Source organism: Octodon degus, unplaced genomic scaffold, assembly GCF_000260255.1.
Source record: "Octodon degus isolate 3935 unplaced genomic scaffold, OctDeg1.0 scaffold00005, whole genome shotgun sequence".
Classification (NCBI taxonomy): Eukaryota; Metazoa; Chordata; class Mammalia; order Rodentia; family Octodontidae; genus Octodon; species Octodon degus.
In genome coordinates this window covers 29686782-29700433 of record NW_004524581.1, presented here as the reverse complement: position 1 = coordinate 29700433, position 13652 = coordinate 29686782, and the positions used below count along the sequence as shown (strand labels likewise).

The 13652-nt window shown below is 59.2% G+C and overlaps 1 protein-coding gene across 5 annotated transcripts in view; it reads left to right on the top strand.

Moving 5' to 3' along the window:
• Anks1a (ankyrin repeat and sterile alpha motif domain containing 1A) overlaps window positions 1-13381 on the top strand; it is a 157830-nt gene extending 144449 nt beyond the window's left edge. For 2 of the 5 annotated variants that reach the window (XM_023720767.1, XM_023720752.1), the window contains 10 exons: window positions 4023-4121; window positions 4558-4710; window positions 5067-5174; window positions 6121-6285; window positions 7254-7379; window positions 7609-7680; window positions 7829-7915; window positions 8339-8476; window positions 9391-9561; window positions 10282-13381. In XM_023720767.1, coding sequence (XP_023576535.1) covers window positions 4023-4121; window positions 4558-4710; window positions 5067-5174; window positions 6121-6285; window positions 7254-7379; window positions 7609-7680; window positions 7829-7915; window positions 8339-8476; window positions 9391-9561; window positions 10282-10401 — 1239 coding nt within the window. In that variant the 3' untranslated portion in view covers window positions 10402-13381. Of the gene's footprint in view, window positions 1-4022; window positions 4122-4557; window positions 4711-5066; window positions 5175-6117; window positions 6286-7253; window positions 7380-7608; window positions 7681-7828; window positions 7916-8338; window positions 8477-9390; window positions 9562-9793; window positions 9893-10281 lie in introns of all 5 variants that reach the window. The other 3 variants (XM_023720773.1, XM_023720761.1, XM_023720745.1) reach the window with 3 other exon arrangements.
• The last annotated feature ends 271 nt before the right edge of the window (window positions 13382-13652 follow it).

Here is a 13652-nt window from a genome sequence, read left to right as displayed (position 1 = left end):
AGATCGCAGGGTCCCGGGCACAGGTGAGCCCCTGGGCTGGGGTGGCCGCTGAAGCAGGACAGCTTGTCGCACGCACGGGAGCCTCACCTGTGGGATCTACGCCACCTACCGACAGGCAGCATCAGAAGCGAGTCGAGCCCTGGGACACAGCTGGTACCTTAAGGACCAAGTGATGGAGCGAGAAGGGCTGCCCAGTGGCCTAGGCGCAGTGTCTTGGGTGTGGCTGGCACATGAAGCTGCACAGGGAAAGACCTTCTGGTCCCCACACCTGGCCTGGCCTGGCCTTGCCCTGCACAGGGTGGTGACAGCCCAAGCTGGACAGCCAGCCACGGGGACTGCACGGCTTGGCCTTCCCTCTTTCTCCTCCTGTGGCAGCGGTGCCCGCTTTGACCAGGGAGACAAGAGTCGTGATGATACGGTCAGAAATCTCCGCCCTGCTCTTTGCGCATTCTGTCACATGCCCGGAACCGCTGCGCACACTGCTGCCTGGGAGGGGGCATTCTGGCCTGGCCCTAGACAGACCACAACCCTAGAAGCAGCTGCAAACAGTCCCCTTCCCCTTCGGCTGAGTGGGAGACTGGGGAGGGGGAGTCTGCCTTATGTCCCCACTCCTAAATGTTCCCTCCCAGGGCTTTCTCCTGTGTACTGGGTGGGGACCTTATTTGTAGTCAGGCGGAGATGACATGTGAGCTACGCTTTGAGATGGCGGCGGAAGGCAGCTTCCTCCTGCAGCTGCATGGGGAGAAGGCTCTAGAGGGCCAGAGCTGTGGCCAGAACGCAGTGACAGGTCCTACAGGTCCTAGCAGGACAGAGGAAGCACACACGAATTGGCCCGATGGATGTTAAACTAACAACAGCCCAGGCAGGACTCAGGGCCTGCGTGTCCCCCATCCCCCCACGCCCTGGCAGCCGGAGCTTCCCATCAGGCTGGCCCTGTGAGGCTCCAGCAGGTGCTATTTTGACTCCCAGCCCAACTCCTGCCCTGTTTGCCCTCACCAGGAGCTCTTGGCATCCCCGCCCGCACCTCCAAGATGGGCCGTTCACCTGCAGGGACCTGCTTGGCACAGGCGGCTAGAAAGAGTGGCCGTGGCCCAGGAGAAGTATGATTGGGGCAGAGAGGGCTGTGCCCAGCCCAGGGCAGATTCCTTGCACATTTCCTGCTATGCTTTTGTCTTCTACAGTAGACAGGGAGCCGGTAGACAGGGCCGGGAATGACTGGAGTTGGCTCGTGGCAGGGACGGCACCTTTTGTACGAAGCTCTGTGGCCTTGGTGCCCAGCCTGGCTGCTTCCTTGTGATGCGGGCAGCTGCTGTCTCGGGGCTTACAGAGTGAAAAGGCCCAGCACTGCTGGCCTAGGGTGGCCAGGACCCCACAGGGGTGGCATGCATCTTTGCTCGAGCCCAGGGCGCATCCCTGTCACCTTGTCAAGAAGCTCAGTCAGCTCTGGTCACCGACTCCCCTGAAGCTCTGGACAAGGAGCCCCAGGCAAGGAAGCAGGGTTGGGAGCTGGCTGCGGGGACTGTGCTGGCTCCCAATGGCTGCGGCCACTTCATCCATGGAGCAGGATGCAGCAGAGCGTACCTCCTTTGCCCTGCGTGGAGCCCCAGTGATGTCAGAGCTGTGTCTTGCCTCTGGGACACACACCCACTCATCACTGTCGTAGCTAATCCCGCCAGACGGCAACACGGCCGCTCAGGGATCAGGAGGGCCCCTTGCTGCATCAGGATGTGCTCCATCAGCTGCCGGAGTTGTTTCCTGTCGTGGACCTGCTTCACCTTTCGCTCCCCTTCCCCCCTCCACTCTGCAGGGGGCCTTGGTCTGTCACAGGGTAGGGTGACAAAGGCATCTCATACCGTCGAGCACCTGTCAGCATTTGTTTGGCCCTAAAAACTGGAGATGTGACCACTGCTGCCCTCGCACACTCGTGTCCTCCCCGGGAGCGTCCTGGCATGCTCAGCTCAGACCCTGGCACAGGTGTTCCTGTCACTTAGGTGTCCTTGCCATCAGGTCTAGGCAGCCATCTGCTGCTCTACCTGTCCCCATAAGCAGATCCTAGAGTGGGTACCCAGGTGACAGAGCTGGTGACACCTGGGTGAGTGGCAGCTCCGGGAGTTGGCTGCAGACCTAGAGGATGCCCTGGCATCTGCATGTCCTGCAAGGGACACGTCCCACAGGTGTGTGCACCTCGCTCTCCTGGGCTGGTGGCTTCCTGTGTGACACAGTGCTTGACGCTCTGCACAGACCCCAGGAGCCTCCGCAGGAGTTGTCACTATAACTTGGCTACAATAATAGTCCCACGCTGGCCCAGCTACTTCACTGTCTACCTGGGAAGGACAGGTTATGTCCCCCTCAGGAGACCTCCAAAGTCCAGAAGTGAGACTTTCTGGCACTTCAAAGGCAGTTCTAGATTGGAGAGGAAAGGGGAAAGTCAACAAGTGGGTGACAGGTTCCCTGAGAAAAAATAAGGTTGGATCCTGACTTAGACTTTCCATCAAAATAAATTCGATGGGTTAAAAACTTGTTTTTTTTTAAAAAGCCACAGGAAGAAATTATGAAAATTTTAGTAATTTTTATTTTTTGGTGAAACCGGGGATTGAACTCAGGCCCTTACACATGCCAGGCAAGTGCTTATTCTACTGAGCTATCTCCCCAGCCCCTATGAAAATTTTAAAAATTTTGAAAAGGGGAACTCTTTCAGAACTCGTTTAAACCCAGAAGATGTACAAGAAAAAATGCATTCAGGTATAAAAAACAAACTTCTCCCCCAGTAGAACTAGCATGAACGTCAAAAACTAAGTGGCCAAGGAGAGCAGGCGTCTCACTCACTGCATAGACGTTTCGCCTCCAGAGCGCCCGCAGACCTGCCCACGGTAGGCACCACCACCACAGGATGTGCTGCGAGACTGGGAGCGCGGGACCTGGGGAAAGGTGCTTGGGACAGCCCCACGCCTGTGGCAGCCGAGCCACAGGACCAGCAGAGGCCCATGCGCTCTGCGTCCTTGGGGAGCTTGAGCATCCTCAGCCGCACAGGAGAAGCAGCACCACTGCTCAGGAGCCACGCAGGCGCTTGATAAGCAGGCACAGAGGTGCCGGCCCCGCCTCCAGACCGCAGCTGACACTCAGTACAGGCCACTTCTCCCCAGCACAGCAGACTGCACGGGGATGCAGCACTGACACCCAGGAGGACAGAACTATCCTCCAGAACTTCAAACAAGGCACCTGTGCAGCAGCCTCCCTCCTGCCCACACGCGGTGTTCCCGGGTGCCGTTTGCAGAGGCCCACATGGCGCGCAGATGCCCTGGCCCAGGGAGCCGGTTTGTAAAGCCTTTTCTAGCCTATCGAACCCGCAGCGTGGGGGGCAGGCAGGCCTGCGGGTACTGTGCACAGCCTCAACGTGACGCCTTGAGAAGAGGACTGCAAGAGCTCTACGTGTGGAAGATGAGTCGAGTGGCCCACGAGCGTGTTCCTGCCCGGCCATGCTGCCTGCAGAGGGTTGGGGGCAGAGCGGGGCAGAGCCTACAAATCTGGGCTGAAAACACCCCGGGTAATGCCGTGACTGGGAGCACCACCACCTACACGTATGGGCTTGTGCCTCAGGTTCCTCATCTGCGAAACAAGACTTAAGAGACCTAAACACACAGGGTCATGTGAAGCGTATAACCCATGTATGACATGTCCCTGAGGACAGACTGCACCAGCCATCGGCCACCATCACTGCCACTGTGCTTAGTGCCAAGCACTACCTACTTTGCTGCTACTGCCCCTTCCCACCAGGGCAGGGCACCTTGTCCTTGGGAGCAGGCTCTTGGGTGCCTGCCTGTCACCAGCTACTGACCAAGGTGGTCACAGACCCCACCTGGCAGGGACCCTGGTGGAGTCCTCTGTTCCCAGGAGTGTGCCTGCACACGCAGTCCCCCACCTGTCTCTTGTGGCCCTGTGGAAGGAGTGCATGGTGACCGGCCGGGGAGGGCCCTGCCTGCTGTCAGCTCTGCTGGCCGTGACAGCCTCCTCTTTGCTCTCAGGGGCCTAACGTGATGGAAGAGCAGGACCTGCGGGAGATTGGCATCAGCGACCCCCAGCACCGGCGGAAGCTACTCCAGGCTGCCCGCTCCCTACCCAAGGTGACTGCTGCCGTCTCCTTAGCAGCACCCAGGCCTAGCACCCAGCTTCCTCCCAGGATCTAGTGGGCCACCGCTGCATCACTTGCTCAGAGTCTTGGGGGTTCCTGGAGAGTCAGCAGGGATCTAGGGACAGTGACCACGCCTTGGGGTTGAAGAGGGATGCTCCTCGCAGTCAGGAGCCCAGTGCTACAGGCCTGGCTCCCAAGGGTTGGGTCCTGACCCTTCCACCTGCCCAGCCATCAGGGAGTGTCTGCTTCACAGGTCCTTGCAGGCCCGTGACTCTCCCCCGCTGGTACCCACCATGCCCTGGCGGCTCCCCCCTCCCATAGCAGTGATAAGAGGATTTGGCTGGGAGAACTTGAAGCACCGAGAAGCCAGGTCCACAGTCCCTGCCCTGGCTCTCACCCAAGTCCCAGATGTCATTCCTGCCCTGCAGGTGAAGGCCCTGGGCTACGATGGACACAGCCCCCCATCAGTGCCATCCTGGCTGGACTCCCTGGGGCTGCAGGACTACGTCCACTCCTTCCTGTCCAGTGGCTACAGCTCCATCGACACTGTGAAGAACCTCTGGGAGCTGGAGCTGGTCAATGTGAGTGCAACCCAACCTGTCCCCTCCTCAGTGGCCCCATCACCACTTACCTCTGCCCCCACGGACCTCTGCCCCCCACGGACCTCTGCCCCCACGGACCCCTGCCCCCACGGACCCCTGCCCCCCACGGACCCCTGCCCCCCACGGACCCCTGCCCCCACGGACCTCTGCCCCGCTCTGCAGGTCCTGAAGGTCCACCTGCTGGGCCACCGCAAGCGCATCATTGCCTCCCCACAGACCCCTGCCCCCCACGAACTCTGCCCCCCACGGACCTTTACCCTCATGGACCCCTGCCCCCCACGGACCCCTGCCCCCCACGGACCTCTGCCCCCACTGACCTCTGCCCCGCTCTGCAGGTCCTGAAGGTCCACCTGCTGGGCCACCGCAAGCGCATCATTGCCTCCCTAGCAGACAGGCCCTACGAGGAGCCGCCGCAGAAGCCACCACGGTTTTCCCAGCTGCGAGTGAGTGGTGGGGACAGTCCGCTGCATCAGGCCTCAAGAACTGAGAGCCAAGCCGTGCCATAGACTAAGGCCCCTGCCTGCTCTCGGGAGGCCCCATTTACTTTCCCGGGTGCTTGAGATGGCCTACAATAAAGGACCCGATTTAAAGTAAAATTTAAAAACAAACATCCCAGGCCACGGGGCGGGGACTGTCGAGCCCAGAGCCACACCTGGCAGTGGAACCAGGTCGGGCGGGACCTGAAGGAGTAACGGGTCACCAGCCGTCTTGGACCTATTCCTGGTCTTCAGATTTAGAATTTCCCAGGCAGTTTGCTACAGGGGACTTCTTTACAAGATTTGAGACTGTCTTGTTACACTAGCTCTGAATACCTCGAGTGATCTTCCTGCCTCGCACTGCCGAGAGCTGGGAATACAGCTTGTATTTTTTAAAACTCTGCAGATAGTGCAGTGGCCAAGGCAGCTGACGATGGCTGCAGATGTATCTAGACTGAGCTCGTGTATCTAGACAGGTCAGGATGCACTTGCCTAGCTGTAAGGTGGGTCATACCACGGGGACAGGTGACAGTGACCCTGTCCTAGTGCCAGCTTCTGCCTGTGCACCTCGTCCTCAGTCTTGAAGCCTCTTACATGAGGCCCAGCCTTGGACTGAGTAGACACAGCCACCTGGGGCCTCGGGCTGCTGCAGTGACTACTGTCCTCAAAAAGGGCTTTGCACTTGGCCACAGGCCCCAACCCTTGCTGGGTGGGACGAGGCTTTACCTTGAGTTACGGGAGAGTGGCTCTTGTCCAGGGCCTGCTGTGCGCACAGCCCAGGCTGCACGAGGACGCTGTTCGCACTGTGGCCCAGGGCCCAGCCACCCGCTTTCCCTGGCTCCTGCCCCTTGCACCGGTTGTCTAGCCATCTCACCATCAACCTCCGTGTTTCTCACCCACCATCTCCCAGCAGTGCCAAGACCTGCTCTCCCAGACGTCGTCCCCCATGAGCCAGAATGACTCCTACACTGGGCGGTCAGCAGACCTGCTGCTGCCTTCGGGGGACACGAGCAGGAGGCGTCACGACAGCCTTCAGGACCCCGCTGCCCCATCTCGAGCTGAGCGCTTCAGAGTCCAGGTGGGCTGGAGGAGCACAGAAGGTCCTGGGCCAGGCTCCACAGCCATCTGTTGCCCTGTGCCTGCCACCACTAGGTGGGCAGGTGGCCACCTCCCTCCCCCTGTACAGTGCCAGGCTGAGGCCATGTGGGCCCAGGTCCCTGCTCTCCCCAGGGCTCCCAGCCCTCAGAGTCATGTCCTCCCAAGTCCCTGCCCAGCAGGCAACCACACGCAGCCCCTGCTGCCAGCGCTGCCTTTTGGCAGCCAGGCAGATGCTGCCCACTCCACGGCACTTCGCTGCCCGGCCCGGGTCGGCACCACTTGGCATGCTAGCCTTACCATCTTCAGGACCACTTTGGAACTCTCAGCTCCACTCAGGACTTGCCTGGCCTCTGGCTTGGCCTGCACCATGTCCCTCCTCACTGTTGTCTTCCTCTCTGCTAGCCTTGGGTTGCCCCTCTCCACTGGAGACTCAGCAAGGCCACACACTGCCACTGAGCCACACCCCAGCCTTTATACACATCGTAGCTTCTTTTGTTACTCAGGCTGGCCTCGAAGTTGTGATCCTCTATCACCACAAACTTTTAAGACCCAGAGTGCATTGTGCGACAGTTCAGCTGCTGCATGGAGACTGCATAGGGCCAGGCCCTGGCATCCTCAATGTTTGCTGCCCCCACCTGTCCCCTCCCCCAGACCCTGCTGCCACCAGAGAATCTACTGAGGTTGCTTCTGCTGTGTATGGGATGCCATGGGGGGACCTAGCGGCGTGTTCCCTGCACTGAGTGGTGCCCGCAGCTCATGTCCCTACCATTCCTTTGGCTCAGATGCCACAGAGCGTGGCTTGGGTCCCTGCTGCTCTGCTGCTGCTCTAGTGCCTTGGCATGCGCGCGCACACAACCCATTACCTGATGCCTGACCTGAGGTTCCAGTTTCTTGCACCCTGGGGTTCGCTGGAGCTCCACAGCATACTGTCTCCTGTGACATTTGCAGGAAGAGCCCCGTGAGGCCAAGCTGACCCTGCGGCCACCCAGCCTGGCTGCCCCTTATGCCCCCGTGCAGAGCTGGCAGCACCAGCCAGAGAAGCTCATCTTCGAGTCCTGTGGTTACGAGGCCAATGTAAGTCACTCTTCCTCTTGGCCTCCCTGCCCCTGGCCCTGGGAGCCTCTGTGTGCTGAGTTCAGCCGCCCTGGCAGCTACAGGAGGGGCAGGAGGGCGGGGTGTCATCAAAGAGGTAACCACCAGAATGTGCATGTCCTCGGGGCTGGGTTGCCCCACACAGTAGCACTGGCCATAAACCTGGCATCCGACCTTTCCGTCTTGACCTTTCCGCGGCTTGCCCCCGCAGTACCTGGGCTCCATGCTCATCAAAGACCTGCGAGGGACAGAATCCACTCAAGACGCCTGCGCCAAGATGCGGGTAGGCTGTGGGGAAGCTGCCGGCACATGGGCGGGGCACCAGGGAACGCTAGGTTTGATGGCCTGGCCTTGCCACACTGCCGACGGATGGGGGGCCGGCCTGGGGATCACAGCAGAAGGGGCGTCCTCAGAGCACCCTGTCTCCGTAGAAATCCACGGAGCACATGAAGAAGATCCCCACCATCATCCTATCCATCACGTACAAGGGTGTCAAGTTCATCGATGCTTCCAACCAGGTTCGCACCTCGAAGCATATCCTCCTGTCCTCACTTCCTGTCTGCCCTGCCGGGGCCTTTTCCCTGGGACTCACTCTTGCCCTCACTGTCCCGAGGCTGCTGCTCTCGTCCCCAGCACAAGTCCCCGGGCGTTTCCCTCGGGGAGCAGGACATGCTGTGCCTGCTGCCCTGTTGCTTGCGCTCCCGCCGACAGGCCCAGAGGCAGCAGGGACTCCCAGCTGCTGTGCATGGTATTGCCTGAGCCCTCGTGCCCAGGGCAGACCCCGGATCCAGACTAGGCCCTTTGTCTCTATGGACGTGGGGCTGGATCCAAAGGACAAAGGTGGATGGGAAAGTGGGGGTCAGCTGAGGCCCAGCCAGAGAATGGTGGGTGGCTGTGAGGCTGAGCCGGCCCTACAGTGCAGAGCGCGCTTTTCCTGGCAGAATGTCATTGCGGAGCACGAGATCCGGAACATCTCCTGTGCGGCCCAGGACCCAGAGGACCTGTGCACCTTCGCCTACATCACCAAGGACCTGCACACCAGCCACCACTACTGCCATGTCTTCAGCACCGTGGACGTGGTGAGTGTGGCTACAGCCCTGCTGCCCCAGCCTCCGGCTGCCCTTGGCGATTGTTTGGCTTGGGTGAGAAGCCCGGCAGTGTCCATCCTGTACCTTGCACCAGCCACAGCCTGTGGCACAAGGGGTTCCAAAGTGAGGCAAGGTCTCTGGCCCCACATCTTTCTACCCACTGCCCGCACCCCACAGTTCCAGTGGGGAGCTGCCCCATGGGACTGACCCCGGCAGAGGCTTTGTGCTGCTAGGTTGTGCTACTAGGTTCTCACCCTGGAGCAAGCCAGTCTGTTCAGGTCCCTGTTACCCTCAGAAAAGAACTTTGGTGATTCCGGGAAGCCCCTGCCACCGAAGTCTTTGTGCCCGGCCCTCTGCTGTGGGTACCACAGTCAGGAGCCAGGCTCTAGCCTCATACCCAGCTCTGCCCATAACCACACCCAGCCTCCTGGAGCCGCTCTGGGGTGCGGTGGCATGGGCTGTGGCCACTGCCATGTAGCTCACACAAAGCCAGTTCTGCTCCAGCAGGATCTTGCTGTACAAAACCACACAGTGAGGATGCGAGGTCGATGGGCAAATGGGTTTGGGTATACCGCACTACACCTTTGCCCGTGGCATCCAGAGAGAGAAGTTTAAGCTTAATAGAAGCAAAGAAGCACTTGACCACCCCCCAAGAAACGTGGCACTCTGCCGGGAGGAAGCCTGGCCAAGGAGGCTTCTCTTGTCCCTGCACAGGAACAAACATGACATGGTCCCACTGCCCCAGCTTTGCACTGGCTCGTGTTTCTGTCAGGCCAAATCACGTGCAGGAAACACACTCTGTACTCTGCTGGGTGTCCCGATGGCCACTTGTGGGGAACAGATCTGTGCTTTCAAAACACTTTCCCTTGCCCCATGTTCACGGGGCTGGCGATCTGCTTCCCCAGAACCTGACGTACGAGATCATCCTGACGCTGGGCCAGGCATTCGAGGTGGCCTACCAGCTGGCCCTGCAGGCCCAGAAGTCGAGGCCAGTGGGGGCTGCCGTGCCTGAGATGATCGAGACGAAAGCCTCCAAGCCGGTGCCTAAGCCTCGGGTTGCCGTGAGGAAGTCTGCAGTAAGTGGCCGTGGTTCCAGGCTGGGCACACAAGGGTCTTCCACACTTGGGGCGACGGCCCTCCTCGGCAGGAGGGCTGTGCTGGCACAAGGCCAGCAGTGCTGCCCTACGGGTTTCTTCCCAACCCCTACCCAGCACGGGGCCACCTCAGGGCTGCTGAGCGTGGCCATGCAGCGCCCCAGTGACAGTGACATGGTCCCTATGTCTGTGTCTGCTTTGCTCTGCACCCCAGGTGCCGCTGCCCCCTGATAGTCGCTGTTGTTACTGTCACACCTGTACCACCCACCGTCCTTCCTACCTACCGCTGCCGTCTGTTAGTCCCGGAGTCAAGGTCTTTACGCCTCCTGCTGTCTTGTGTGTCAGTCTCCCCGAAATGACCGTGAGCCTTCTCAGATGGGCCTCTTCCTCTACCCGCATGATGTTCTGTTCTTATTCCCTGAGCTGTCCCCTGTGTGCTTTAGCCCTCTGTCTCTGTCCTGTGTCTCTCTCAGTGGCCTGGGATGACTGCTATGGCCTCAGGCTGAGCTCAGGTGACTCAAGTTTTGGGGTTTCCAGGGCCCCCCCTCCCCAGGATTGGGGCTTAGGGCAAAAGGCTCCCCCAGGGCAAGGTGCCCTTCCCTGAGAGGTGGCCGTCCCCAGGGTGCATGGAGGGTGGCACCAGGCTCCCTGCCTGGCTTGGTAGAGCCCCCCTGACTGGTCACCTGCTCTTTTGCTTGGCAGCTGGAGCCACCCGACACAGACCAGGAGGTCCAGTCCCACGCCAGTGTCTCCTGGATCGTGGACCCAAAGCCAGACTCTAAGCGGAGCCTCAGCACCAAGTATGAGACTACTATCTTCTAACAGCCCACCCTGTCTCCTAGTCTCACTGTGCCTTTGCCACTGGGCTTTCTGCTGTCTCAGCTCCTCCGGCTATGCCGCCTCGGCCTTGGCCCCAGCTCCATGGGGACCCGCGCTCCTCCCGGCAGCAGCTGCCACCACCACACTCACAGCTCTTTACGTACACCACCGAACACTGTGAATACTCCCCCGGGCTGAGGACAGCGGGGGGCAAATGGCCTTTAAGGTGGGCACCAAGGGGAGCCTCTGGACAGGCACTGTGAATCCTAAGGGTGGGAGTGCTCTCCCGTCTGTCTTGAGCCACAGCTGGGGCCACGTGCTGACTGTTCCACCTTTCCTCACACAACCAACCACTGTGACACCAGGGAGAGCGCCCTGCACTACTCACAGCTGGCCGCTCCCAGGTGCTGACCTCTCATGGTGAGGCCCCACGAGGCCCTTGGCTCAGTGACGTGGCCTAACCTGGAAGACTGCTTTGAGAGCCATAGGTCTGGGCCAGGCCTGTCGGCACAGGCTGGCTGCTTAGCAGGCTCTCTGGTCCTAGTGGGCCCCCTGTGCCGTGGCACCTTGTGGCTGGACCCTCCAGTCTGCACCATTGCACCCTGAAGCTCTGCAGGTGGCCTGTGGCCTGTGCCAGTACCCCCTGCCCTTACAGAATGCCAGGGGCCTGGGCTGAGCCTTCCAGTCTACTAGAGGGTCTGCCACCTCTAAGCTGTGGGGTGACATAAGCTGTGACCCGGAGAAGCAGAGTGGTTTAGTGACCAAGGAAGGCAAGGCTCCAGTAGGAGGTGGTGCAGATGGAGTACCGTCTCGGGCGAAAGCCAGAAAGGCGGCAGCACAGCCAGGGTGACGAGCCAGGGCAGGTCCTCAGCGCCCGCCTGTCCTGTGCCTTCCAGGCAGGTGGCCGGCCATGGAGGGCACTCCACCTCAGGCAGGCTGCTCTTCTGGGAGGCTGTGAGGGACCCTCTGCCCTGCTTCTGTGCTCCTTTTGGTTTCCTCCACCTTGTCCTGGCCCCCACTGTTAACCCTGTCCTCCCCCCATTGTTTGCTTCTGCCAAGCTGAGCCACGAGGAACCACACTGCTGCGGAAACAGAAGTGGGGAGCGCAGGCTCCTGCCACCATCGCATCTCGGGCCGGCAGCTCTGAAGACCAGGCCCGCCCTGCCTGTGGACCTGCTCGGGGCGCAGCCTGGTCCCTGGCAGATGAGACTGGAACTCCAGAAGGTCAAGACGTGACTTGTCCACGATACATGTTTTTAGTAGAAAAGAAAATTTTTATAAAATGAACTTTTAACACTTGGCTCAAACCTCTAGGTAAACTGCCAATCCTTAGACCATCATGGGGTCAGAGGACAGGAAGCTGAGGCTGCGACAGCATAGCCCACATAGCCGTCTTCAGAGTAGGGCTCGGTGTGGGCAGCCAGTGCGGAGCAGAGCCAAGCAGGTGTCTGAGCCTGCAACCCAACCAAGGTAGCTTCTGTTTAAGTTGCCTAACGTCTGGTCCCTGTCTGGAACTGACTGGGCTCTTCAGTAGGAGCACAGCCCCAGACACCTGACTGAAGCAGACTTCCAGCCTGTTTCTGGGGCTCCAAATGTGAAGGTCCAGTGGCCCCCTGGAGAGAAGTAACAGTTCCTGGTGCCAGGCGGCCAGGACCGCGCTAGGAGCTCCTCCACTGCTCGCCCCATGGCAGGCTGTGTGCCCTGGAGCCAACTGCCACGCTTTTTTGCTCTAGTGAGGTCCTGTTGGTGGCCGAGTCAAAAGGGAGAACAGGCAGCCATGTCTGGGGCATGAACGTAGGTCAGCAGAGATGGCCACTTGCCACGTAGTGACTCGTCTGGTAGGTCTGTATGATTAAGCTCATTCAGGTTCTCTGAATTGCTAGGTTGACCACTGCACTCTGTGCTGCTGGGCTCATCCCTGGCTCAAGGCATGGAAAAGGCTAGATCAGGCAACAGTCTTGTTTGATCCCCCAGTTGTGGCCGTGACAGCAGGCTGTTGTCCTGGCGCTGGCCGCTGTGTAATCTTCCTGCCAGCTTGCTTTGCTTTCAGCCACAGGGGCTTCCTTCTTGCCTCAAGGACAAGAACTGGCCCTATAGGGCAGTGAGGCCAAGCTGGGACAGCCACTTGTCCCCTTGGGCTTTCCCGGCCCTGGTCCTGTGGGTCCCAGGAAGAATTTTCCAGGTGTAGAACTTTCACAGCCCCTGGGGTGGCCCACAGTCTCAGGAGGGCCGAGTCCCCACGAGGCGAGTACTGGGTGCGGCCCCCATGGTGCAGGCAGGCTGTCCTCCAAACTTAGGTACTAACATGGGCCCTGACACCTTGGGGCTGTACTTTGTTGCCCACCTTTCCGGCCTGTAGGGGCTGCAGCAGCTTATCCTTGCAGGATTCCCCGAAATGAGGGGCTGCTCAGCCAGCCGTGTAGGCCCTACATGCGGGCAGAGTCCCAGGAAACCAAGACACTACAATGAGCTCTTCATACTGTATCTGTCTTTAAATCACATGTAGGCATTTTCCCCCTTGAAGCTGCTATATCTTATTTATTCAGGGTGTTTTCTTGTTGGAAAACCTTGGCGAGTCTGTGCTGGCTCTGGGTCTTGTTTTGGGATTGAAGTTGGTTTTATTATGTTCAAGGAGGAACGGTGACTGGACCTCCCTGTCTCTGGCTCACTCGCCCCTTCCCCACCCTGGAAAGGGGCAGTGTGACTGCAAGGACAGGCTCTGGGGAAAGGCCCTGCTCCACACCGTCTGAGTGCAGGTCACTCCGCGTGGCAGCTGCCCATGGGGCTCCCGCTCGCTGCCTTGCCCCACCAGCTCTGCCTTTAGCACTGCCAGCCTCAGGTCTGGATCTGACCTGAGCAGCAGTGCCAGGCAGCGTGGCTGTCGCCAGGACCTGCACAGGTCTGCAGAACACAGGCCACAGAGCACTGTGGCTCCTGCTGTGGCAATGGACTGAACTGTAATAAAAATGTTATTTAATCTTTGTTTCTGTATTTTGATACTTGAATGATTTCCCTTTTGTTTTACTGTACATATAATTGTTAATCTGATTTTGTCTGAATTATAAACATCTTGTGGTACCAAACATAACCAATCTGTGCAACAACATAGACTGACCTCACTACACACAAGAGTGCAAATCGTCCTGGGCTTCCAGCTTTGGTTTTGTTATTTTCTTAACTGTACAACTTAGACTGAATAAATGAGAAGCAATGTAAAGCAGCCTTACTTGTTGGAATCTCTGGATTGGCATTTT